At 39.1% G+C, this 26,262-nt stretch overlaps 1 protein-coding gene across 1 annotated transcript in view; it reads right to left on the minus strand.

Moving 5' to 3' along the window:
- The window catches only part of LOC139719849 (C-myc promoter-binding protein-like), an 88,834-nt gene that overhangs the window by 12,115 nt on the left and 50,457 nt on the right, over window positions 1–26,262 (minus strand). Inside the window, 15 exon segments of the mRNA XM_071631233.1 lie at window positions 1,249–1,513; window positions 2,187–2,315; window positions 3,059–3,203; window positions 4,696–4,893; window positions 5,515–5,630; window positions 6,869–7,014; window positions 7,395–7,536; window positions 8,612–8,752; window positions 9,493–9,535; window positions 10,061–10,236; window positions 10,843–11,043; window positions 13,816–13,882; window positions 16,559–16,800; window positions 19,926–20,095; window positions 24,173–24,302. Of these exon segments, the coding sequence (XP_071487334.1) occupies window positions 1,249–1,513; window positions 2,187–2,315; window positions 3,059–3,203; window positions 4,696–4,893; window positions 5,515–5,630; window positions 6,869–7,014; window positions 7,395–7,536; window positions 8,612–8,752; window positions 9,493–9,535; window positions 10,061–10,236; window positions 10,843–11,043; window positions 13,816–13,882; window positions 16,559–16,800; window positions 19,926–20,095; window positions 24,173–24,302 (2,311 nt within the window).

The following is a 26,262-nucleotide window of genomic DNA, read 5'->3' on the forward strand; positions in this document are numbered from 1 at the left end:
TGGAGAGAGTAGACATGCCCCTTCCACTATGAATGTGAGTACTAAAAATCTGCTTGCTGTTTGCACTTTTAATCCCCCCCCTTTTTTTTTTCTTCTTCCAGTAACAAAGACTTATTTTTTCATCACCTTTATGGTTACAGGCCAAACAAATGGATGCTTCTCCATGACAATTTCAATGGAGGAAAGGGCAGTCTTGACATTAAAAATATGCTTTTCATGAAATGAGAGCTTAGTGTACATATTTCTGGTATAGGGCACACATTAAACAGTTTTTGCAATTATTTCTCTTTTATATGTATGGTCAAACATGACAGAATGAGCACATCATTTATAATAATTTTGTGAAAAGGAAAATGCAATCAACGTTTCTCAAGTCGTAAACTCAAACAGAAATTGCATGCTGGGATGCAGTCAAAATCTGTGTTAGTAAAACACATCAAAATTCCAAACTGTAAACAAACTTATGCATAAAAGTAAATAGATTAATATATAAAAAAATGGGGGGGGGGTTTCCACAGTGATCATTGTTAATGAAGTTTTTGGTGTTTTTTTTTTGTTTTTTTGGGAGGGGGGTATGAGGCTGTGATCAGTTAACTAATGAAATGAACATGAATTCAAATAAATTCTGCATATTCTTAGAACACATACAGGACTGGACGTTTTATGCCCATGCAAACTTCTGAAAAGTGGGTTGGGAGAGTTTGGTCAAACTACCTGTAGATTCCTTTCTATCTCATATTGCTCACATTTTGTCTAGTGGAAGCCCATGTGGGGATTTCCTCCATCACAGAATACAACTAATCATGCCTCTTAGATTTTTTAAACCCGTTTCCATGGTTGACAAAAAATGGAAATAAACCATAGCATGCTGGTTGTTGTTGTGTTCGTTTTCTTTTTTTTTTTCTGCATGCCAAGATGCCAACTTTGTGGGTTGTACCCTCGATTGATTTGAAGAAGATGTAATGTGTTGCAATGTATTGTAAATAGGTGAAGTACACAAGAAGAAGAAAAGATAAGCATGCTTGCTATCCATCTTTTTTGCTCTTTCATAGGACATGATGCCAATTTGCTGAGTGTGCACTCAAACCGAAGATGCATGGGAGGGATAGATGTGTTGTGTATGAATACTGGTGAGGAAAGAAGAGGGAGGCGTGGCAGCGAAAAGGGATGGGGGTTGGTAGTAGGGGATAGGAGAATTATGTTCCCCCTGGATTTGTTTGTTTGTTTGTTTGCTTGTTTGTTTTTTACCTGTGCTGCTCTTCTCCTCCCGTGTGAGGTTGGCGCTGCTGCTGCTGTCCATCAGCTTGATGAGGTCTGTCTCGTCCTTGCCATCCCCCAGCAGGTCCCCGCTGTCGGCGCTGCTGTGGCTGACCCCGTCGCTGTTGCCGTCCGACGAGCCGCGGTGCTTGATGCCCCGCCGGAACTGGGTGACCGCGGCCAGCGTGTTGCGCAGCTTCACCCACTGCTGGTAGCTGCTGAAGGACGAAGCCGGCCACTGACATTCCAGCACAGCCTGGTGCGGAAAAGACAAGAACATCAAGTCAATCAGAGCTGGAAGTTTGTACTTTTTAATAAAATTTGTCTCAGATATGCCATCCCATTACACATAAAGGTTCAAACATTCCTTCAGTACCTAAGAAGAGATTGATATGAATTTTACAGGTTTGTGCCCTCTACAATATCATTCATTGTCAAGTAATTTTGACAAGTGCTTTGCTCATGAAACATAGACTGTTTATTTTCTAGGATGCCTCTAGGATCCTGCTTTGGTTAGTACTGGGTAAAGCTGCCTATAAGCAGACATAAACACAGATCTGTCCAAGACCAAAAGAAATATCATTGCAGTATTCTAAAGGCTTATAAGGCATTCCTTTGGTGGAAAAGCAGTATTTTATACTTTCCTGCAATAGACATGTGTAGTAATACAATTTCTGAAAAACAGTAGTGTCCATGAAGCCTACAGTATTTTGGGGAAAAAAAGTTAAAAAAGATACTGAAATAAAAAGAACAGTTGGCATCTAAGGAAGGGATTTGGGGAAACAAATAGCAGCACCTCTTTCAGTGTGCTTGCATATAATTACCAGTATGCCCTTTGCTACTGCTGGTCATTATTTGCACACACTTGTGAGCTGATGCACAATGAAAGTGGGAAACAGGGTGGGGAGAGAAATGAAGGGAGTGTTCACCTTGTTGTAGTGGCCGTAGGTAATAGCGTTGGGCTTGATTCCTCTCCGCCTCATCTCCATAAAAACCTGTACGGCAAGCACTGGCTGCCTGTACTGACCACACAGCTGCATCAATACTCGGTAGCACACCTTTTGAGGAATAGGTTTTAACAAATGATAATAAAAATAATGGTCACTTATATATAGCGCTACATCCACAGAAGTGTGCAAAGCACTTTAAAGAAGTGACAATAGATAACAATACAAATAGGGAACAATGTATAACAAAGAAACAAAATAAAACAAAACAAACTACTTGTATGCAAAGTTTTAAAAAATGTGATATTAGTTTACCTTTAAATACATCAATATTGTGAGTTTATTAAATAACTAATGGCAATTTATTCCAAAGTAATGGACCTCAATGAACACATGACCAATGCCCCCATTTGGTTTAAACTTTTGGAACAACATATGAACAGGAGTCACATGAGCTATTTGTCTGAGGTGCTCTCAGAGGAAATGCAAAAAATTACAATATCCTGGATTAATCTTTAGCAGAGGCATGTAGTATAAGAATTCCTGTCAAGAAAATAGAATGAATGAATGGGATATATGAGAGGTCATACAGTCACACAGCCACTACCCAATCCACTTACTGACATTGATATTCATACCATTTGTGGGATTTGACAGAATTTATGGAGAGCTGATACTATGATATCACTGCTCTTAATCACCAAAATACTCCTTTTTGAGGGGAGGGGTAACCCCCATTTACAAAAAAAAAAAAAAAAAAAAAATTAGACTGCAAACAATATTACAGACAATAAAAGGGAAAAATAATAAAATATGCAAATGCACTTGCGGAAGTAAAGAGATTTTTTATATACCTCATCAAACAGTGGTATATTCTTCTCCTGCATCTTTTTGAGGACCTCAAAGGCCGTTCGCAACGCCCTCGTCTTGGAGTGGGTTGCCTTCACGTAGGACGGCAGGTGGATGAACCAGAGGGCGTAGGACTGCCCAACTAGGTAGCTGCATGAAAGGGAGCATGATAAACAACTGATAATGCTCTTTGATGTGAGAAGCAATGTGATTATTGTCAAGCTCCTATGAAAAGAGGCATTGCCTAAAAACACAGGGCTACAGCTATGATCATATCTTTCCTTTCTCACATTCTTTTTCAGAATTATTTCATTTTCTAAGACCTTTACATACTGCACTGAGCTGAGATACAATGTGCTAATATTGCTAACAAGCAGTCACCTTTATAGTTGCGCATCAGTGTTAAAGGGAAGGTAAACCCAAAGAACGATGTGAATTGAGTGGAAGCAGCAACATTAGTAGAACACATCAGTGAAAGTTTGAGGAAAATCGGACAATCGATGCAAAAGTTATGAATTTTTAAAGTTTTGGTGTTGGAACCGCTGGATGAGGAGACTACTAGAGGATATGACGTATGAGTGGACAACAAAACAAAGAAAATATAAAGGAAATTCAACAAAAATTCACTTTTCTAGAATTATGAAGGAGCAATGGACCAACCGCTTTCAGAAAGCAGGGGGAATAATTGCTACCCTTAACATATGTCAATATCAAGTTGATGGAATTTGTAATTTTCATGAAAAATGGATTTTTGCAGAATTTTCTTTATATTTTCTTGGTGTTGTTGTCCACTCATACGTCATAACCTCTAGTAGTCTCCTCATCCAGCGGTTCCAACATCAATACTTTAAAAATTCATAACTTTTGCATCGATTGTCCGATTTTCTTCAAACTTTCACTAATGTGTTCTACTAATGTTGCTGCTTTCACTCAACTCACATTGCTCTTGGGGTTTATCTTCCCTTTAACTTGGATATGATGGTAATTTACATAATGGTCTTATTTCACCCAGGCTTGCCTCTCCAAAGTAAGTCATGCTCTCCTGTAGGGCCTTGCCATTGTAACTGCACAAGTATTACCAAGTACGCAGTTCTACTTGAGGGTTTAGAGGGGCATAATGGGTAAAAACATCTTGTTCCAGGAGGTATGCATCAGGCAGGAGTACAACCCAGGGTTTCAGGTGCAGAGTAAAATGCTACTCCACATTCCACTTCGACATCAGTGAATGAGTAACATCAAACAAATAGAACTGTAGATGCTTCACTGGAATCGTAAATGAAACATTGGTATTGGTCATATTTTGAACATTTATGCAAATTAGATGAGGCAACAATGCCATCACAGTCTCCCCTTTAATTTCTCCATACAAATTATACAAATCATTTTTATTTTTATTTTTATTGTTTGTTTTTTGTCAAGGATTCACCTACTACAACTACCACCCTGTTGAATGTCAACATTGCTATTTAAAGTTGTTGCAACTCTGTAATGATTTATTGCAAAGAATAGGAGACAGCAAAGAATGTGAGACAGCCAAGGAGCTTTTATTAGACAATGTTTAGACAATGGAATCAACTTGGCAGTTTGCAAAGGGAAAGCAACACTGTTTCCTAGAGAATGAGGGGCTCCAGCCAGCACTCACTTGGCCCACTGCTCTGGGGAGGCTGCCTGCATCTTGGCCATCTTCTGGGAGTTCCTCATCTCCTGTTTGGTCCTACGGGGAAACGGACTGTTGGCCACGCCCTGTTTGAAGCGGCCCACGTTGGGGGTCAGCGCCTCCCTCACCTCCGCCATTGGGGGATGGAACAGCTCGGGCTGCAGCACAGGGAACTCCACGTAGCTGGAAAGATATAAAATAAACGGAAATCTTTGAAGATTGCTCAGCTCGGCTTGCCGGACCAGATATTCAACATAGTGAGCAAAGGTGTATTTCAGCAGGGGGAATATGAAGTCACTTCAAGTTCATGATGGTCAACTATGCAAGTCAAATCTCTGCTTTTTGCTCATACAGGTGTATATGAACAGAAATAAGAAGTTGTGTGTGATTGAGAGATGCTAACTTGCAAAGCTAAAGTCATACCCACTATTTCTCTGAGTAAAATGGCCATCTGATTGATACTACCCAGGGCCACGAGACAACCAGTAAGGAATCAAGACACTAAATAACTTTCCTTGATCATTCAAAAATGAAAATTTGGGGGTGGGAGTGGGGTAGCACTTTTTGATAAGAATATACATGCATTTTCAGTTGACAGCTGTAATTACACAGATACTTTGTGAAAGCCAACATCAGTTCTTACCTTTCTTTGTCTTATCTTGTTATCGTGTCAAAGAGTAAGTACTTGGTTTTACTCATACAAATGTCCGTCCATATCAAATTTGAGACATCCTACACTGTTGAAACTACAAAAAGAAAACTTGGAATCCTCTCATTTCATACAAAGTCCACAGAATAACTCACTCGTAGGTGGCACCACTGCCATCAGCATCTGGCGGCATGACGAACACAGTGTGCTCACTGTCCTGCTGCAACTCCAGCTCTATCAAGTGGACGTCCTCTTTGGAGTCAACATCCACCTGTAGAACAAACACAGCATATATTTGTGAAGAAATCCATTCCATATGCAGAGCAGAGGTTTAAGAGTCCTCACTCTTGTGAGGATCTCTTTCAAATAAATGAGTGCTGTGAAGCTGAAAGTTGGTGATTCCTTTTTATATCACTTGGACAAATATTTCAAGCAATACAATCACAGTCACAATTCTTTCAATAACCTGTAATCTAATGACTTTATGTCTCTTACAATGATTTTAATCTGTCTTAATGCACATCGCATTTAAAGAAAATATGAAGATAGTTGCACGCTTTGCTGTTCGGAAGTTAGAGTTGACACTGACTCGCAGCCATTCCAATATTAAATGACATCTGAGCATAAAGTCTAGCAAGAAATATCAGGGAGTGCAAAGAGACATTATTGTATGTGAGGTAATGATGAGTAAAGATATTTCCAACTGATACCACCACAAGCATTGAGGCCAGCTTTGTTTACAGTGGGAGATATCAGATGGACTGCACAAAATTTTGTGTGGATGTACAGCAGGGCTTTAACCCTGCTGATTTTGCTACAACACTGATTTTGCTACAACAAGCATTTTCCATAGACACCTGCCCGAGTATACTCGGGACTCGTCCTCAACGGGTTAAAGTAATCCCTGGGAGTTGTATTTCACTTTTCAGTGATTTGAAGGTTTTGGCAATCTGCCATAAGAATATTACTGTGACTAGTGTTTTGCTACTGATGCAAGAACAATATTGTCTAAGATACCTGACCCAAGTTACTTGACCTTGTGCCCAGGAATTTTGCATGACTTGCCAAGCTTTTACATCAGCATTCAGTAAAGCCATTCAAACTTGACCTAGGTGTAGATTAGCAAGCCTACTCAAGCGCAGCAATAAGAATGCGCCTCAGTCTAACAGGAAGTCTATCGTGACACAAAAGGGATTAGGGGATTAAGTAATCTCTATTCACTGACAATACATTTCAGGCATCTGCGCTGATCTGTGAAGGAAGTGTCAGCTTTTGTGCAAAGCTGCGAACAAAGCACAGTAAGATATCTGTGGCACACTGAACTGAACTTCACCTGTCACACTCATGCAAATCCACAACAATTTGGATTTGCCATAAGGCCTGTCTGAATCTTTTCATACTTTTGAGTCAATGGTCTTTAACGTCAGTGAGCCTGTCCCCTTAAAAGAAAAAGAAAAATCACTTTTTTAATGTACACACTACTAACGGATCACAGGGGATCAGTTGTACCTTTTCGATGCAGTCATCAAAGAATGCAAATCTTTCGTCGTTGTCTGACACAAAGGAGATCTCCTCGATGAACTTGATGAACATCTGGGTGCGCAGGAATTGCTTGAAGAACACGTGGGATGCTTTGTCACGAGTCTTCATGAAACCTACAGAGCAACAACAACAACAACAAAATAACAAGATGATGCCATACATCGTGTTAACAAGAGCAGTTGAACACTATCTCCCCTTAACCAGCGGTTAACAGGAGTGCACCTTCAGCAGCATTACAAGCGTGATATATACTTTAAAGAGGAATGAAAAAATGAAAAAATATATATACATTAATGCATTAAATGAACATGCTACCAACATCTGAGAGAAGAGGAGGAACATACTTTTCCATTAGTCAGCAATTGACATAAACATACTTGACTGTATGTCTGCCTAACCTGAATGGGTCAATTGCTGCCTACGTACGAGCACATTTACTGTAACAGGACAAGACAAGACGAGACAAATCGATCAAGAGATCATCGAGTCTCACCTGGATAGTCAAACCTGGAGCTGGCATCAAGGGCCCTGTTGCTGGGCTGCTGAGTTATGGGGAGGAGATGATGGCTGTACCCCTTCAGCATCATCGCCATGAATGTCAGGAAGGCATCCTGTATCCTCAGCTCCATGTTCATCTGTGGGGGGATTTGCAGTGGTAGAGGGATTACCATACAGCAATGGGTGATACCCAGTAATGTGCTATCAAGTTAAAAGTAGATGGATGTGATCCCAGGCAGAAAGGCCTTACAGTTAGTGTGACATTCATTTAAACGAGATAGATTTGATCCTGGCAAAAAGGCCTTACAGTTGGTGTGACACTACTTAAGTACCTAGGTAGATACAATTGTATATTTGGTAATAGCAAAAAGGCTTTACAGTTGTAGGGATAGGCTAGGCACACAAGCACGATAAGGCCCTGAAGCCGCTACAGTAGCTAAAGTAGATCACTTTAATACTTCAAAGCACAATGAGATATTTGTTCAATGGGTAGTAGAGTATACACACTGCACTTTTTCAATCTCAAACACAAAACCTGCTAATACATAAGCACTGTTTGCATCCAATCATCTCTATTCGAGCATACAGTGATTTGCAGAAACAATACGTATTGAGGCTTGATTTTTGACAAATGAGAAAATTAAACACACAAAGCTGCACACACCTACATGCATACAAACTCAAGGGCATGAACAGACATGCAGTTGGGCGGGTAATCAGATGGATCAATACGAAGGTAGATGGGTAGATAGATAAAAGATAGATAGATAAATAGATAGATAGATAGATAGATAAATACATACATAGATCAATACAAAAGTAGATGGGTAGATAGATAAAAGATAAATAGATAAATAGATAAATAAATAGATAGATAGAGAGATAGATAGATAAATAAATAAATGAATAAATAGACACATACATAGATACATATATACATACAAACATAGTCCTACATGTTTCTTACATACATAAACAGACAGATAGATAGATAGATAGATAGATAGATAGATAGATAGATAGATAGATAGATAGATAGATAGATAGATAGATAAATAGATAGATAGATAGATAGATTGGGAGACATATTTATAGACAGATGGATAGGCATAGATAGACTCACATACATAAGCAAATTATGAATATTCAGATGAGCGATATTAAAAGTCTCTTTCAGATGCTGCCTAAACGCATACTCTCCCTCTCACTCACCCTCTTCTTCTTGAGGTTGAAATCGAGGTCGATGGGGACCACCTCCACGGCGAGCTCGTCTGAGATCCCATCACCCATGCTGGATTCGCACAGCTCTGTGTGCAGCTTGCTCAGGGTGCTGTACAGCCTCTTGGCTGCTTTCTGCAGGCACAAGGGAATGAATGTATTGAAAGTCAGAGGTTGACAAGGCTCTTCCATTTTCTTTCCCCTCCCCCCTTTCCATTCCACTTCTACATAAAATGTATCACCATGGTGAAGGGTTTTAACGCATGTGAATAGCCCCCCCCCCCTTTTTTTTTTGGCAAATGTTAGATTTCCATTGAAGATTTGCAGATATTCTGCTTGCAATACTCAAAACGATAGCACATGATGTGAACTCTTATTAAGTGAAAAAATCTCTATTAACCCTCTGAATGCCACACTGATTTCCTCTCTGTAGTGTGTGAAATTTGTGCACATTTGATTTATTGGCACAGAAAAGGTTAAATAAAAATGTCTTGTCAAATTGGCAACTCTGATATTATGAATTTCCATTCAAGATGTGCTAACACTTCAACTTGCAATACCCCAATAATAGCCGGGATATGAACTCTTACTAAAAAAAAAAAAAAAAAGAACTCTCGAAAAGTACATATGACTCATCAAAATGGCAAATCTGATATGCAAACAACCGATATTTTTGCGGAGTTGCCTGATTGGTTCAGCCCACTCATAATAACCACCACAATACAATGAAGATTGTTCAACATTTTCAGCTTGCTTGCTAGTGTTAAGGATGTATTGCTGGAATAGGGTGATGCAAACAATTTTTGCAAATGACTTCAAATGCTGCACATTTATTACTTTGCACCTTTCACAGTGGGATTAACATTCACCCTTACCTTGGGAAGAATCTTCCATGTGATTGATTTCTTATCATCAGCTCTGCAAAGGACAGGAAGAACACACAACACATAAAGTTTGATTATCATGTGACGCAATCCTTGATCTTATCTATTCTCCTGCATTCAAAGATTTTCCTAGTGCATGGCTACAACATGTAGTGTTATAAACTTCCGTCATACTCTGACTTTGTATACATTCAGGAGCAGATAAGCACACTGTGAGTCGTCATTGCTACAACCAGAATATCTCAACATCAAGGCCCTTGTTTACACTTCTAATATTGACCATTAAATTTACATATTGGCAGAGACAGGAAACACGATGACAACATCACATGTCTGCAAAACATTGAAGCATGCCACAGACTGTTTTTTGTAATAATTTTCTTGTGATTATTGTAAATTCAAATTTGAGCTGCTTCATGTACTTAAAAAGTTTTGATCACAACAAATTTCCCATTTATATAAACTGGGTTTCTTGCAACTTTTATTATTGACTTGCAAAATGACCTTTCTTAATCATATTCTCACAACACACAAACCCAGACTAGCACTCACTACTCACTGCAAAATGGTGTTTGTGTCGATGTCTATGCAGATGGCATCGCTGGGCGGGTCGTACATGTCAAAGTAGCGCGAGTCGATGCCTACGACAACCGACATGGGGGCGCTGAGCACGTCGGACAGACTAAGGGGACACAGGGGGATGTAGGGGCACTGCCACACGAAGGGAAAAATCAGCTGGAAAGGACAAACACAAAATGAGGAAGAAAACTGTAAGATGTCAACTTCACACATATTGTATGGAAAGTCAAATGAGAAACTCGCCTCAGTCACAAGCAACTTACAGTCAGACCTGTCACTGTGGCCATCTCCCCACAGCTATAACCTGTCCACAAAGGCCAGTGACTCTATTCTCTTTTGGAGATTAACTTGGTGTTTAAAGGTGCTAACTGTCTCTGAGGGATACTTTTCACCTTGTGCCGTGGCTGCCAACTGAGGATAAAGTACATAATTCATACATGTTCTGATCTTCAGGATTTGGGGACTCCTTAAATTGGCAACACACTGTAATCTACTCAAATTCATGAAATTTTTCCGTCGAGATGTTTTCATTGCAACTGATTGACAAATTGCCTTACATCCACGTTCAGACACTGGTTTTTCACTCACACTGACAGCTTAGACACTTTATCATCAAACACTTGTATCACAGTTTATCACTAGTTTAAGGAAATAAGCTTATGGGCAAGGTTAAAAATAAAGGTTTCCAATTTGAGGAGCAGAACAGTGATTTGTTTCCAATAATTCCTATCATGCATGATGGATGAATTCTTGACCACTTACAGTGGACACGGCCTCTGCTACACCGGTGAGCAGGGCGGATCGGAGCGAGTGCAGGACCACCTTGTGTTCCAGCAGCAGGAAGGCTAGCACGTTGAGGCTGTTCTCTGGGCCCAGGTTCCGCAGCATGGCACAGTAGCTGGCTCCACTCAGGGGTATGGGCGACGTCTGGGGCCGGGCTAGGATCAGCTGGTCGTGAGCCAGCTGCAGAGGGCAGCAAATGAAAATCAAAACAGTTGTAAATAATCTCATTAACATTGCTCAGTGTCCCATTAGATTTAATTGTTTATTATTTCTGTCTCATGGTCTCTACAAAACAAAACAAAAACTCCCGCAATTGACTCATATAAACAGATTTGCATAATAGCCTTGCATCATGCCACAGTCTTCATAAAGAGGGGGAAAAAGTGTCACCCACACAAATATTGTACAAGAAATGTTAGCACGCATTTTAATTTCACAAATTTCGCCAAGAGTCAAGCTTTTTTTCAAAATCAAAATGCATGCGAATGTTCTTGTTACTGAATGCCAGTGGCAATTTACGAAAATTTCTAGCCGCGAGTATTTCATGCCCATATTTCTTGCTTTACAGTAAAGTGTTTCTGACAAGACTACAGTCTGATTGGCTAGAATCGATGTTTGACACCATACATTCTTCTTTTTTTTCACCAACGGCAAGATATTTTCATGAATCCAAGAAATGTAATATGTATTTGCATCTTAACAACCATTAAAAAAAAAAAAAGATGGGAAATTTGGAGAATATAATTCTTCAGCATCTAATGGCATACCACAGAAAACACTATGATAATGCTAGGCACCATAAATGCCAATCAGACCATGTGTGTTGTGTCTGCCAGATGAACCTGATGCCCTACATGGGGAAAAAAAAAAAGGGGAAAAAAAAAATCCAAAATTCCCAAGCACTGTGTTTATACTTGACATAGATTATATGCTGTATAGTTTATACAGCGCAGGAAATATTATACAAATATTTCAAAGCTGGCATCCTTCTGTGGCAAAACCTCAGAGATTTTCCCAGATTCGATATCTGTAATCGCAATACATGGCCATCTGGCATCAGTATGACATTCACATACTAGTTAAATCCATTTTCAGCCATACGTATGAGAAAAGCAAGTTTATTTTCAACTTTATTCCGATTCCACAGGAAAAAATTGCTGATATTCTCATTCATTACTTTTGGGTTGCTGTACACTGGACCTCTTATCTATCAACCTTCCAATCAAGTCAGAACAATACAATATAATTAAATGTGATTCAATTTGATTCAAGCCATGACCACCAAACTTTAAGCTGTCAGAACAAGAGCCTTCTTGAGTGAAAGAGTAAAATGATTATACCTCTGAATGCACTTTAGAATGTAGTAAATCTCATGTTGAGACCAAGGCTCTGTTGTATTAAAGTTGAGATCAAACACTAGACAGAAAATCAAGCATAACTCTGTAAATACTTAATTCTGATTGGTTGACACCTGACTTAAGTTTGATTTTCTGACTTATATTTGATGGCATCTTTTTATGCACCAGGGCCCCAATGAGCCAAATGCTAGATTGAGAAGCTCATAATGATACTCATCCAAACATGAAGTATAATATTCATATCATAATGGTTTCACTTCTGTCGGAGGTAGAGCTCCTCATATGGCAGCACAGCTGCGCACAACGGCAATGCTACCTTTAACTGGGGGATGTTTACATGAACTTTTTACGGCTTCTGCCGATAGATAGATTAACAGCAAATGGTTCACTGCTTTGATGGCTGCATTTACACAACCTTTGCTACCTCTTTCTCTCTCCCATGTGTCACGCAGACATATTATTTTAATTGCGCGCAATTTATCACTTGAACTGCGAGCATAAACAAGCATTAACGGCAACAAAGCCATCATTTGCACATACAATCATGCAGGCTTGTTATTTTTGAACCCCCCCCCCCTTTTATTTTCTTAAATCAGGCAGTCTGTTCAAACAAACAATTTAGTGAGCGAATAGTATGCCATGCTCACATGGATTAGACATGCACACAGCAATCTACAAAGGAATAAACAGAAAATTATGGATAACTCTCATTCACACAACAAAGAAAAAAAAAATTATCTATGAAAATGAAAGTAAAGCACTTTCCATCACAGAGCTCTCCTCCACAGCCCTCCTCAATCAAAGTGAGAAAAAATTGACTTCTCCGAAAATCAGACAAGCTTTTCACAGCGGTTAAATGTTTTACAGACCCGCAACAAGGGGAAATGAGTAAGATTACCTCCATTGGTATCACATTACATCAACTATACTTTGAAAGCAAAACTCTCCTTGTGAGCAGGATGACTATGACAGATCATTTTCACCATACAATAATCGCATATGCAAATTAGATAAGATGATGTCACGGCATTAATAGTACATTACCCAAGTGGCTTGCACATAAATTCTCACTGCACACTGCAATTCCTCCTGTTCTGCTTCAATTCTAATCTTCCGTGCCATATAATTCTAGAGTTGTGAAGATTAAGCAGTGATGATCTACTTTGATCTACAAAGGGGAGTTGATCAGTCACGACCCCCTTCCCTCTTGAAAAAGGGAGAAAAGTCTTTGAAATTTCATGCAGAAATCAAACAGAAGGTTGAGAGGTAATGACTCTTGACTTTCTCTTATTAGCATAACTACTGTACATACAATTGTGACCAACACAATTGTTTGTTTATGAAATGTGTAACTTTCAATATTCTTGTGACTACTAACAATAAAACTTTCTACGTGCTATGTGTTAATTTCCTCTTCTTCTTTTTTTCTCTAAAACTCCGCTAATGTAGGTCACCTTCAGCCGTGGATTGGAGTTTCACTTCGAAGGCAAAAAAAAAAAAAAGCCTATCTTCAGATGAGATGCAGCCTTTGTAAAGGCCACAGGAAAGGCAAATATCACATTCCGCCAAGCAGAATGTTTGTCTGAACACCCACCTCCATTAGAATCCTCGGCCGCTGAGGTGTTGGGAAGGGAACCTCATGCATGAAGTGGGAGATGTGTCTGAAAAGTAAACAACACACATTCATTTTATTTCACTTTTTTTTTTTTGTTAATTCAGCATACAGACAAACACAGTGGTGCATGAAATTTTCCTTTGGCAAATGACTTTGATTCAAGTCTAAGCACACATTACACATAACAAAACAAGAAAGGGCATCTAGAACAATGTCAATGCGCAGTGTCATTGTACACCCAAGTTTACACAGATTTGGCATAAAATCCCATGATGTCACCCGATGAATGAATTCAATAACTGTTATAGGGATCTTATCCATGTGTAGATGATTTCATCAATGATTTTATCAATCATAATCACTTGCCAAGCAAATGTGTGCATGTGTGTGTGTGTGTGAAGACCTAGGTGTGTTGTTGTGTGTGGGTGTTCTCTGTTCTTTTTTGAGATTGTTGTTGCTTTTCTTTAGTACTTGCAGTACCCAGTTGTGAATGAATGATTCATAATTTCAACTTCAAGACCTGATCAATACTATGAATTTACATTGTACATTTGACGAGGAAGAATGATATAAATTCAGTGCATGTTTCCCTTGATTTAACATTGTACTGACTAAACAACTGCACGACCAACTTAATCAATAAAGGGAAATTCCATGGATCCTGACATCATATTGCTTTGTTAGAAAACAGAACAATCAAAGGAGTAGATCAGCAAAACTTTTGGGGGAAACAAATCAGACACACACAAAAGTTATGAACTGTCATTTGAATGAAAAGCAATCACAGATTTGTCATACAATTTACAACAAAGCAAAGCTTGGCATTTTCTCTACAACTTACATTACATGTCCACGGTAACAAAAAACTCTGAAAGTTACATAGACTTGCCAAACAGAATGTTTTTCGAAAGCATGACTACATAGCTGTCTCAGAATAATGTGACACACAGGGGGTTTACACCATGGCACATAAAAGAGTTAATGCAAAATTCACCACTGGCTGGTGGGCAGGAATGGTAGAAAGGGAAGAAAGTGACAGAAGGTTGCAGCTGGCACGCTGGAGTGGTTTTAGACAATGGGATGCCTGGGCGTTATTAATGCGAGTCAGCTGGTTGGGACCCCCTAAGGGGCAATATACTCCACAAAAATATCAGCTTGACTGATTTTATTTCCCATTGGAATCTTGGGTCATGGTAGGCTGCTTCTGCTTCTTGTTTAAACAAATAAAATCAGTTTTCAGTTCTCATAGTTACAAACAGGCAGATACATTTTGTATCTGAGAAGGTTATAACTTTTATGGCACAATTATCATGCACTTACAATTGCAATCTACAATGTATTTGATGAATTACACACAACATAAAGGCATTGATTAAGATGCCTTTAAGCTACTCAGTCTTAAAAAAAAACAAAGGAATCAACAAAAGGGAAAATATTCAAAGTTCAGAGCATATTGTCAAGAAAGAAATCTTGGATTTTATCATGATGTGTGATTGCAAATTAACAAGTCAGCCTTCATCTTATCTGAGTACATTAAATTGCACTTGGTCTTAATAATATGTTGTTATTTTCATTTTTCCTTGCAAATTTCAAAATAAGGTCTGTCATTCGACTTACAACTTGCCATCAGGAGTCCTTGCTAGTATATAAACATGAAAGTGAATCAGGAGATAGTGTGTCTGAATGTAATACCATTCCGAGTAGTCTGTGTTTTAAACTATGCGACTGCTTTCAACGGGCAGTATTAAGAAGCATGGAATTTTGAGACAGTACCCCTGGGAAGATTATCCAATGCCCAAGGGTGTCTGTTTCTCTACGTTTGAAATCGTCTCATGATTTTCCAGCAGTGTCTGGCTAGACAAAATAGCACTTCCCTGGACTCGGGACAGACAGACATAATGGTGCAGCATTTGATGGGGTCGGTTGGATGAGGTCACAACTTTCATTCACTGTGCTTCCTGAGCATTGTTTAGGGTGGGTGAAGTGTAGCAATTGAAACCAATCCGGACGATATCACAGCTGGCAGGTATGCCACACACTAAATGGCATAGTAGAGCTCTCTACTCACACACATCATTATGTACAGACTACAGCTTGGGGGTGGAGGGGGTGTGCTGTAGATGATTAGAGCGGCTCATATTACAACATTCATCGGTGTCTTTCCCAAATACGCTAAAAGCTGTGTGAATTATCTCTCTAGTGAGCGAGTGCAGTCTTGTTCTGGCCTGGTACTGTTGCAATGTGATCACACGACTGCGCGTGATTAAGTTATATTAAAGGACAATGTACCTTAAAAGGTTATTTATTTTTAGTCATTCATAGGAGATATCATGAGCAGGACATGCAAGAGTTATCAGTCATATGATCACTGATTCTGTATCATTTGATTTGCTCATATTCAGCCATTCACTTGCTCCTTTACCATCATTATCTTCATTCGCATAATCCTCTATTTTTCAATATTGACATCTTTTTTTCTGAAAAGGAAATACACACTTCAAGATTGTTTCTTGCTTTGCTTTGGTGTTTTTCTTTTTAATTAACAAAGTAATCAAGATTATATGAACATTTGTAAGATTCTATTTCTTGGTGTATTCCATAAGTTCATGATAATCAAAAGTCCAAATCTGAGAAATTATTCCTAGCCTTAGCAATTACAGCCTTATTTCGCTACGAGAACGAGAAAGGGGATGGAGGGGGAAGTAGGGGTGGAGATCCTTACCTCTCGATGGGAATGGAGCGGGGTCCTGAGATGGACACGCGGTAGATGAAGGAGAGGAACTTCTTGAAGGCCTCGAAGAAGGGAAAGTGGGAGAGCAGACAGATGCACTTGTTGACGTGGATGTTGTAGATGAGGGGGCCCTTCTTGCCGCTCTTGGGCCGCAGCTGCAGGGCTGTTCTCTGCTGCTCGCTCAGCTTCCCCTCCGGGTAGTTTTCATAGAACGTCACCGCCGCTCCGTAAACCTTGAGAGGGCAAGGGTCATCGATAAATGCATCAAGACGATGTGTTTACAGGAAGGAATAATTCATAGTGTTTGGCTCAGGAAACATCACTAATCACAAATAGTGCAGCACAGCAATGTCCTTGTCAAGAATTATGTGGCTAAAAGTATAATACTCTACATGGCAACTACATGAACTAGCATATCATTAGGGAACACATAAAATTTTGCATAGTCTTAAAAGTGGATTTGCATGACCGCATGGTTCATGATGGCTATGACAGTCTGCCAGAATGATTTATGTTTGGCACGCTTCAAATGTTATGTTTATATCGTTGTCATAAGGTATGATAACCTTTCTTCTTTAGAGCAGAATAAAGCCAAACTAAAAGATAATTCATCAAATTTTCAAACATATCCACGCTCACTAAAAAGCCCAGCAGTTTGACGTTATACTCATAAATATAAGGCAGATTTCCAATAATTCTCATTAAGCATAGAAGATGTCATTCCTCATCTTATTCTTTCCCTATGGCAACACAGCAGTCCAAATACACCTCTGTGTCTGTGCAATCTTCCTGTACGTTTTCTAGTGTTTGTGCTTGCTGTATCTACTCTTCCAATATGTCACCATCAATGAAGTGAGTGATTAGCAAACCAGAGAAGCACAGCACAAAATATTGAATATTAGATTGCTTTGTCAGAAACTCGAACCAGTACATACAGTGCAAAGTTTCTCTTTTCACACTTTATTTGTTTGTATTCTTCAGTACACACCATGCAATAATTAATAACAGTGCCCCCTCCCCCACCCTTAATCAGGACGAATACGAAAGGAAAAAAAAAAAAACTGTTTTCACATTAAAGCTGGGCTCCAACAGTGGTCCATATGTACAAATGCATGTCACTCCTCAATATGTGGGTGGGCCCAAAGTGTTAGACCACTGCATTGGATATGCCTTTGACTATCCAAACACAAAATGGCAATATGAATGGGGAAAATGCACAAATGACAGTTTGGCATATATGAAAAGAGATAGCTGTTATGCTAGGAAAATGAAAACTCACAGAATATTTGTCTGGTTTTGGTTAGCATTTTGAGATGTCACAGATTAACAATGGTTGTATTTCTTCCAAACTAAATACCTCCTGAATAAGCTCAATGTAGTCCTGATTTATTTGTAAAATCATCCATACAAGATACATTTTTTTTTCTTCAAATTTCTCTGCATGTAAGTAGAGTTTCTGCAAAAGCAGTTCCTAATTTTCTGATGAGCATTGTACCTCAATTGACAAGTGCGTACATTAGTAATAAATGCTTTGGAGAGTTTTCTGAATCTCCTGTAAGTATATTTACTTTGCTCAAAAAAGGTTGGACTCAAACCAACAACCTCCTGATTACTAGACAGTAATAACATCCACTAGACTCCTAGAAACTACACTCTTTCTTGTTAGTCCTATTCCTAAAAAAAACAACCAAAACAAATAAAACTCTCTTGTCAATAAAATTCACTTCTACAGTCAGACTAATAAAAATCTACTCTCCAAATTGTACTTAGATTCAACCCACACTTATACACACATCAGGTCACCCATACAAATATGCGCAATTAGATTGTTTAATCACCATTCAATTCATCTGAGCTGAAACTAATTTTCATTCCCAAATCGAATAGGACTCATCAAGAGGGGCATGAACGGGGTAACCACATCCCCCATTGTTTTCATTCATCCCACGGTTTGTGCGTGGAACTGCTCCACATTCCTAGCACGATACCTCAGCGACCCAGAAAACCTGTGAACGTTTGAGTGCCAGTTATCTGATAAATGGCAACTGTGCAGAATTCTAATTAAACACACAGCTGATTAAAAAAAAAAAAGAATTAAATGTATGACCTTAACTATATTTGGTTTTAATTTCAAGGATAGATCTATCACTTTGGAGCATAAAGGGCATCAACTCCATAAACCTTGACCTACAATGACCCTTTTCAGACCAACATATCTCAACATACTGTTATTGATATTGTATGCAAACAAGCTACCAGTGGGTCTGACTGGATTAATGCCCTTCTGCCTCTCAAATGATCACCTGATGTGGATCCTTGCACTTCATCTATCATGTGTAAAAAAATGACTCATCATTCCTCCCAGTTCCAGAAGGTGTTTCTATGGCAGTCCAATCATGGAGTCACACACCTTATACTTTTCAGGAAATGAACACATTTTAATTGGTGGGTTGGCGCGACCTAGACGTTCGGGCCACAGACCCTTCTATGCAAGGATTTTCAGGAATTTCATGAGGCACCCAAGGATTTGGGCCAGATACGGTGGGATATTCCCTTTCCTCTCACAATTAAAGAGCTCATTTTGTATAATACAAACACTTGCTCTTGTTTTTCTGTTTCTTACTGTTCTTCATATTGGTTAGGGTGTACTTTCATGTGCTCAAAAAATAGTAAGAAAAGTCAGAAAACACTAACAACAGTTGTATTGACATTACCGCTTTTACACTTGAGATGGTCAAACAGCACACAAAAATTGTGTGTATGCAGACTTAGGCAAATGGCATATGAAAGAGGAACTTCCATGGACTGCAAATCTTGCATTAGTTTAAAGTTCTGCTTACTCATTAACTTACCATTTGGTGTCCCTAATGTATGTCACTTTTATATTATGTCATGTTAGATGTGCTATACTTACAGTGAGAAAAGACACAGTCAAGACTAAGGAAGAAGGTAAGGATCATACAAAAAAAAAAACACAAACAAACCACCAATTATCTAAACATAACAGTGTTGCCAAAACATCTGTAAGCATATATGTGCATTATACACTGTGTATACATAACAAAAATCAATTCGTCATGTTCAATGGTATGCATATGGATGCATGTGTGTGTGCGTGTATGTGTTTGTATGTCAGTATCTATGTATAAATGTATGCACAAATGTATGTATGTCTGTCTGTCTGTTGGAATGTTTACATGTCTCTATGGCAATTCTATTGACTGTATCTGTCCATCTGTATTTTTTTCAAATCATTTCTACTCTCCGATCCGATACCAAGTTTGGTAATACTTCAGATTTCAACAAAATGAAAACACTTGTAACAAAATAATAATGCCCACTGCTCTGTGCGACTTACCTTTCCGCCAGCAATGTCCGTCAGAACGAACGTGGAGAAGACCGGCAGGGGGTGCTCCCGGCTGTCTTCCCAGCACTCAATGGTGGCACCCATGGGCATGCAGAACCGGGGCACAGACTCTGGCAGGAGAAAGTCGTCGTGGTCCTCGAAGGGATAACGACTGATCATGTCTGGGGAAGAGGATGACGGAGATAGGTGAGAGGAGATAGAACAAGGGATCTGATAATGGCCACAAAAATCGACAAATGAACATCAAATGGATGGTATGGTTTTGGTTGAGATGGGGGATTAATATATTAACTTTTTGCGAGATGATTAGAGATCACTTATGAAATATTACAGAGCATACAATTCCAAGAGGTGTTAAAAGTTTATTGGATTAAAATCTATATTGAAATGGCTGAGATATCCAACAAGGCAAGTGCCAAAATGTGTCTCACCCATTCGCGTAGAAGAAATTAATGTTTTTCTAAATCCCAGAAGTTCATTGACCCAACCTATGACCTTTGACCTTGTGGTGACCTTCCACTCCCCAAGGGACATTTACCAGCCAAGTTTGGTCACAAACTGACATGTGGATCAAAAGTTATGAGCCATAATCAAAACGTGCCGTAGAAACTGACATTGGGCCCTAAAAGTTCGTTGAACCCTGTCTGTGACCTTTGACCTTGTAAGGAACTTCATCTCCCCAAGGGACATCTACCATCCAAGTTTGGTCACAAACAGACATAGGGATCAAAAGTTATAAGCCATAATCAAAATGCACCGTAAAAATTTAACATTGGCCCCTAAAAGTTTGTTGACCCCTGTCTGTGACCTCTGACCTTGTGATGACCTTCAACTCCCCAAGGGACATCTACCATCCAAGTTTGGTCACAAACAGACATAGGGATCAAAAGTTATAAGCCATAATCGAAACGCGCCGTAAAAATTTAACATTTGGTCCTAAAAGTTTGTTGACCCCTGTCTGTGACCTTTGATCTTGTGGTGACCTTCAACTCCCCAAGAGACATCTACCATCCAAGTTTGGTCACAAACGGACATATACATCAAAAGTTATGAGCCATAATCAAAACGCGCCATAAAAACTTACAATGGGCCCTAAAGTTCATTGACCCTGCCTGTGACCTTTGACCTTGAGGTGACCTTCATGTTTGCTAAATTGTGTAACTTTGTATAACCACTCTTCCCTCCAAGTTTGATTGAAATTGAAGTCCTCAGTAGAGAGTTATTCAAGTTTTCGTAGCGTTACGGACGGACGACGGACGGACAGACGCCGCGGGCGATCCCTTAGTCTCCCCGCACCTCCGGTGGGCTCGACAAAAACAAAGTAAAACAAAGTGGTCCCAATAAAAGGTGGGTCCCACCTTTTATTGGGACCTCTTTGTTTCTGGATATCTCAGCTTTTTCAAAACCCATTTTCATTGAATAAACTTTGAATTCCTCTTGGAATTGTATGCTCTTCAATGTTTCATAGGCTTCTCATTATCTCACAAACAAGAAATTGGAAACTGGAAGTCCCATCTCAACCAAAACTATACCATCCCTTTAATGGCCCTGTGTGGCAAGCCACACCACCCACTGATTTTTGTCAAAATTCAATGTGGTACCATTTCGTTCAAAGAGCCACACAGAATTTTGTCAATGACTTCCTGGCAGAATATATTCCCTCACCCCCCCCCCCCTCCACCCCCCAAAATATAAGTCTCTACACTTTAATTCTACATCAGTTTCCTTCAGTGAGGTAATTAAAGATGTTATTTGTGTGCAACTTTTGTGCAACACAGAATCACTTGGTAACAGCAGGTGTAGGTATTTCTCATATGAAGGTAACTGAAACTATGCTTGAAATCATTTAAAAGTTTTTTTTTTCATACAATGGACTAATATTGTTATCGACATACTTGTCAAGCCTGACAAAATCACTTACCAAAACCACAACTTGAACTAAGACTTTCAAACTTTTTTGGATAGTACACTGAACTTCTACAATATTGAATCATGCAGCCAGTAAATAAGAACCAGCCCACTTACACTCCTTCTGAAAAAAAAAGGGGGGGGGGGAGGAGTCCACACACAGTGGTTAGCATAGCAGTCTCCATGTTGGAGTTTTTTCCCTCGTTAAACGAGAGACTAACACAGTCAGAAACATATATCTCCCCAAATGATCAAAACAAACATGATCTTTGGCTTGGGATATACATGTATTGTGAAATACGACACCTCTTTTACCGGAAGAATTGAAGTTTTGATAGATCTGATTGGTTACCCTGATCCCTAAAGCCCACAAACAGTCGAAACACAAATACAGTAAGTGCCATTAAACAAGTCTAAGCTCCCAGTTTCACTATACATATTTACAAATTCCTTAGCTACAAGGAAGTATCATGCCTTTCAAGGTATATATCAACAACTTGTATTTATGCCACACACTCATCACGTCACGGCTTTGAATATTTCCTGGTATCATCAATCATAAATCAATAATCGGCGATCATGCATTAATATTTTCAAGCGGACGGACATGTTTCAAAATCTATATGTGAATACTGAGGACTTTCTTAGTAGGTTATGGGGCTACTTCACACACACGACTGTCAAGATTTATAAATGGCACTGGTCAAGTAGGTGTGAACCATCAGAGGTTACAGCTACACTGCAATGACCCTTTGATGGAGTATGTAGGAAATGGTGACAAAGAATGCTTTGGTATCTATGGCATTTATTATGCAACTGTCATAACCTAGGCAAAGGGTCATTTGTAAAATAAAAAATGCCAGCTCGATGAGCTAAATCCAGGCACTGTGGGAAATGTAGCTGCTTGAAAGGAACAATCGCACTGGAATGTGGGGAATACCTCCAGACAAGCAGGCTAATTATTTTCCTCTGACTCCACAGCTACTCTAGCAATCAAGGTAATGTTGGTATGGCACTTTAGTGTGTCTTGGAATTTATGACACTGAAGTGTAAAGTCAGCTTATGACTCCCTTCTTCTTCTACAATGACAGGTATCTTTACAGGATTCCATCCTGGGTGACTTCTGTTCCTGGAGATGTGGCAAGCAATCTTTGAGGAAAAGTACAACATGGGTCCATTCAACCTTGAACAAAGGCTACCCTGGGTGCTTCAGGCCATGTTCAAAGCTCATTTTTTGTGAAGCTTTTATTTCCAAGGAGCTGCTTCAAAGCTCTGAACTTTCAATGCGTACACTTGTTGTGTTATCATAGGGGAATTACCACGAGCATGTTTTTGAGAATAATACAGAGGAGTTGAAGACAGGCGCTTCTGTGGGGGCACCGCACAGGTTTGCACAGACAAAAACCCATGATTGGATTGATTTATAAAATGACAATGTACATTTGAACACAATTAATCCGTCTTCTGTAAGAGTTTCTCAGTATTAAGTCAATAACTGGGCAAACTGCCAACAGAATTGCCAAATACTTTCCCATGTTTCTAGAAAAATTTGAATTGCTTTACACACAAATTATGAAAACATCAAAATATTTATGATAAAAATAGGTTGTCGCAACAATTAACAGAATGGCTGATCCACTGACTTCACGCACAGTATGCGGAATCAAAAGCTACCATGTCATTTATGTAGTTTCTCCTGGGCATTTCCAATTATAAGTAAATAGTATGCACAATGTTTTGGTTCAGTTTTATTCTTGTTACTTGGGGTTTGTTATGGGGGTGGGGGTGACTGTGTTCTCCAAAAGATGCAACATGGACAGGAATATAAAGTGCAATTCCATAAATGTTTAAGTCTGCTTTAATGAAAACAGTGAAATTAAACAAATAATTGTCAGATTTGCCTCCAGTAATCAAAGTCAACTTGAACATAGTGTGGAATTAAAGAACAATTTTTGTCTCTCTGCTAAGTCAGTACCTTTAGATTAATGAATAAATGACTACACAGATGAAGTAAAAGAAAAAATGAAAAAAAAATAACATCAGGAAAAAGCAAGAACTTATTGTTTCTCACTGCTAGGTAAGTCAGTGGCTTAACCCAACATTTGACAGGAACTATTTAGCTACCACATGAAATAGCTAAGGTTGGGCAAAATTGCTAACTTCACAATATACGGCAACTGTTCATCTCTGATGCACCATTTTCACGGTGCATTGGTAATCTCACAGAAACTGCTGTGACATCCCGATCCCAACTGAGTGTATATTGATCTCATGCATAATGACCGTGCAGAGCAAAATATGAGAGAAAGAGGGGGGCAGCACAAACTTACCAGCCTGGTACACCAGTGAGTTTCCCCGTATGGCAGACTTCTTGTAGCACAGGTAGACGTCGGAGCCCATGACGCTCCCCTTGTTCAGGTTCTTGTTGATGAGGCAGAAGGCATGAGGAGGGCTCTCATTCTGGAGGAGGAAGAGTAGGAGGAGGAGGAGGAGGAGGAGGAAGAGAAAAAAAAGGAGATTGGCATGAAATCATAATCAACTGAGTCACTGCTGGAGACAGTTAATAATCTATCAAATCAGACAGTAATCCCCTATCAAAGGTTTAAACACAATCATGAATGTGGTGATGTGATGTCAAAGACGATGGTGGTGATGATGATGATGATGATGATGAAGATGAAGATGATGATCATGATCATGATGATCATGATGATCATGAAGATGATGATGATAATCATGATCATGATGATCATGATGATGGTGATGAAGATGAAGATGAAGATGAAGAAGATGATGATGATGATGATAATGACAGCTGTTGAGATTGTGATGATGAAGATAGTGGTGGTAACCATGGTAATATGAGGGATGCCAATCTTGGAAAAAAAAAATGCAGTATTCTGAGGGCTGAAAGGCATATTTTTGGTGGAAAAACAGTATTTTCACCTTTCCTGCGATGTAGGTACAGCTGTACACTATTTGGGAAAAACAGTACACGTATTTTCCTTGAGACCTGCAGTATTTTTGGCAAAAATAGCACAAAATACTACACAAAACAGTCGGCATTTCTGTAGCAGTGTTTAGAGGTGGTGGTGATAATAATGATACTGCACTAATATGGCAATATTTTTTTTTTCTGACTGTTACATTTTGCTGTTATTTACTACATAGATATCTCAGAAACTGATGATGATAAAATGATACCTAAATATGGATTATGCAGATGATGGTGATGCAATATCTAAAAATATTCATAACTATGATAACAATTACGGCAAATGATGATGATGGTTATGATATATTGCTACTCTTTTTTTAAGGTAAAGGCATCAGTTTTTGAAAAACAAGAAACACAAATTAACTTGAGCACAAGATTTTAGGGCCTCTCCATGCATACATCCGTAACAGTTTGGTTTTATTGTGGGCATATATGGTAGAAAAATAATAATAAAAGGAGTCCCCATGTATTTAGTATGTGCATAATTCAACAATAACTGTAATGGCTCAACTAATTGTAGATGGGCACTAATCCACAGTATCTTCAACATCATACAAAATTGCATGAAACAGTGATTTGAGTTTGCTTGTGGGTAATGGCTCAAATTCATGAAATTCTTTCTGATAAAGTACTTTTAAAAGCAAAAATGTAAATATTTACAGTCACAAAGGAAAAATTATCACCCCAGCAAGCACTTGCATTCCAAAAATAGCACGGTGCGGTGCTGAGGCATGCTGTACTCTCATACGCACAAGACATCTGTGACGTAAATAATGCCAAACCCTCACACATTTTATTCCTCCATACACATTTGTCACATCTACTTTGTAATGGCCATTTTTAAAAGTGTGAATGCCTCTTTTTTTTCTGTAAAGTAGATTGCATTCTAATGAATACTGGTGGAATGATTTACCAAAATAAAGTTGTAGTATAAGGCTTCCTCTGGCCTCTTGGGCAATAAAAGCCATATTTCGAGATTGATGCCACATGACTTTGTAGAGTGTTTCCTACCCATCCCAGCCATGCCAAACACCTAAATATCACATCCACGATGTAAACATATGGGATGCACAAATCAAGCCTTCATGCAAAGTCAAAATATCCTTCAATAAAAACATGGGGGAACTGCAAGTCTTCAATTGTGAGCTCGGAACTGTTTTGACAAGAGATACATGCAAAGGATTTCCATTTCTAATTCTTTGTCTTCATTCCAGCAGTTAAATATATCTGGATTTCTGTCGCTTTGTGAACAAAATATCAGGTTTCCTTCCTGTCGCCCGCAATATCTGACTTTGCAATGATTTGGAGTGCAACGAAACCCTCCCTGCCAGTATCGATGCAGTGCCACAATTCTCAAATATCATAGCGGGGAGGAAAGATTAGCCATTGGATTCTGTAAGGTTACACATGCACAAGAAGGGC

The sequence above is a fragment of the Diadema antillarum genome, unplaced genomic scaffold, assembly GCF_040938485.1.
Source record: "Diadema antillarum isolate AM-2024a unplaced genomic scaffold, OU_Dant_1.0 scf00000115, whole genome shotgun sequence".
Taxonomy (NCBI): Eukaryota; Metazoa; Echinodermata; class Echinoidea; order Diadematoida; family Diadematidae; genus Diadema; species Diadema antillarum.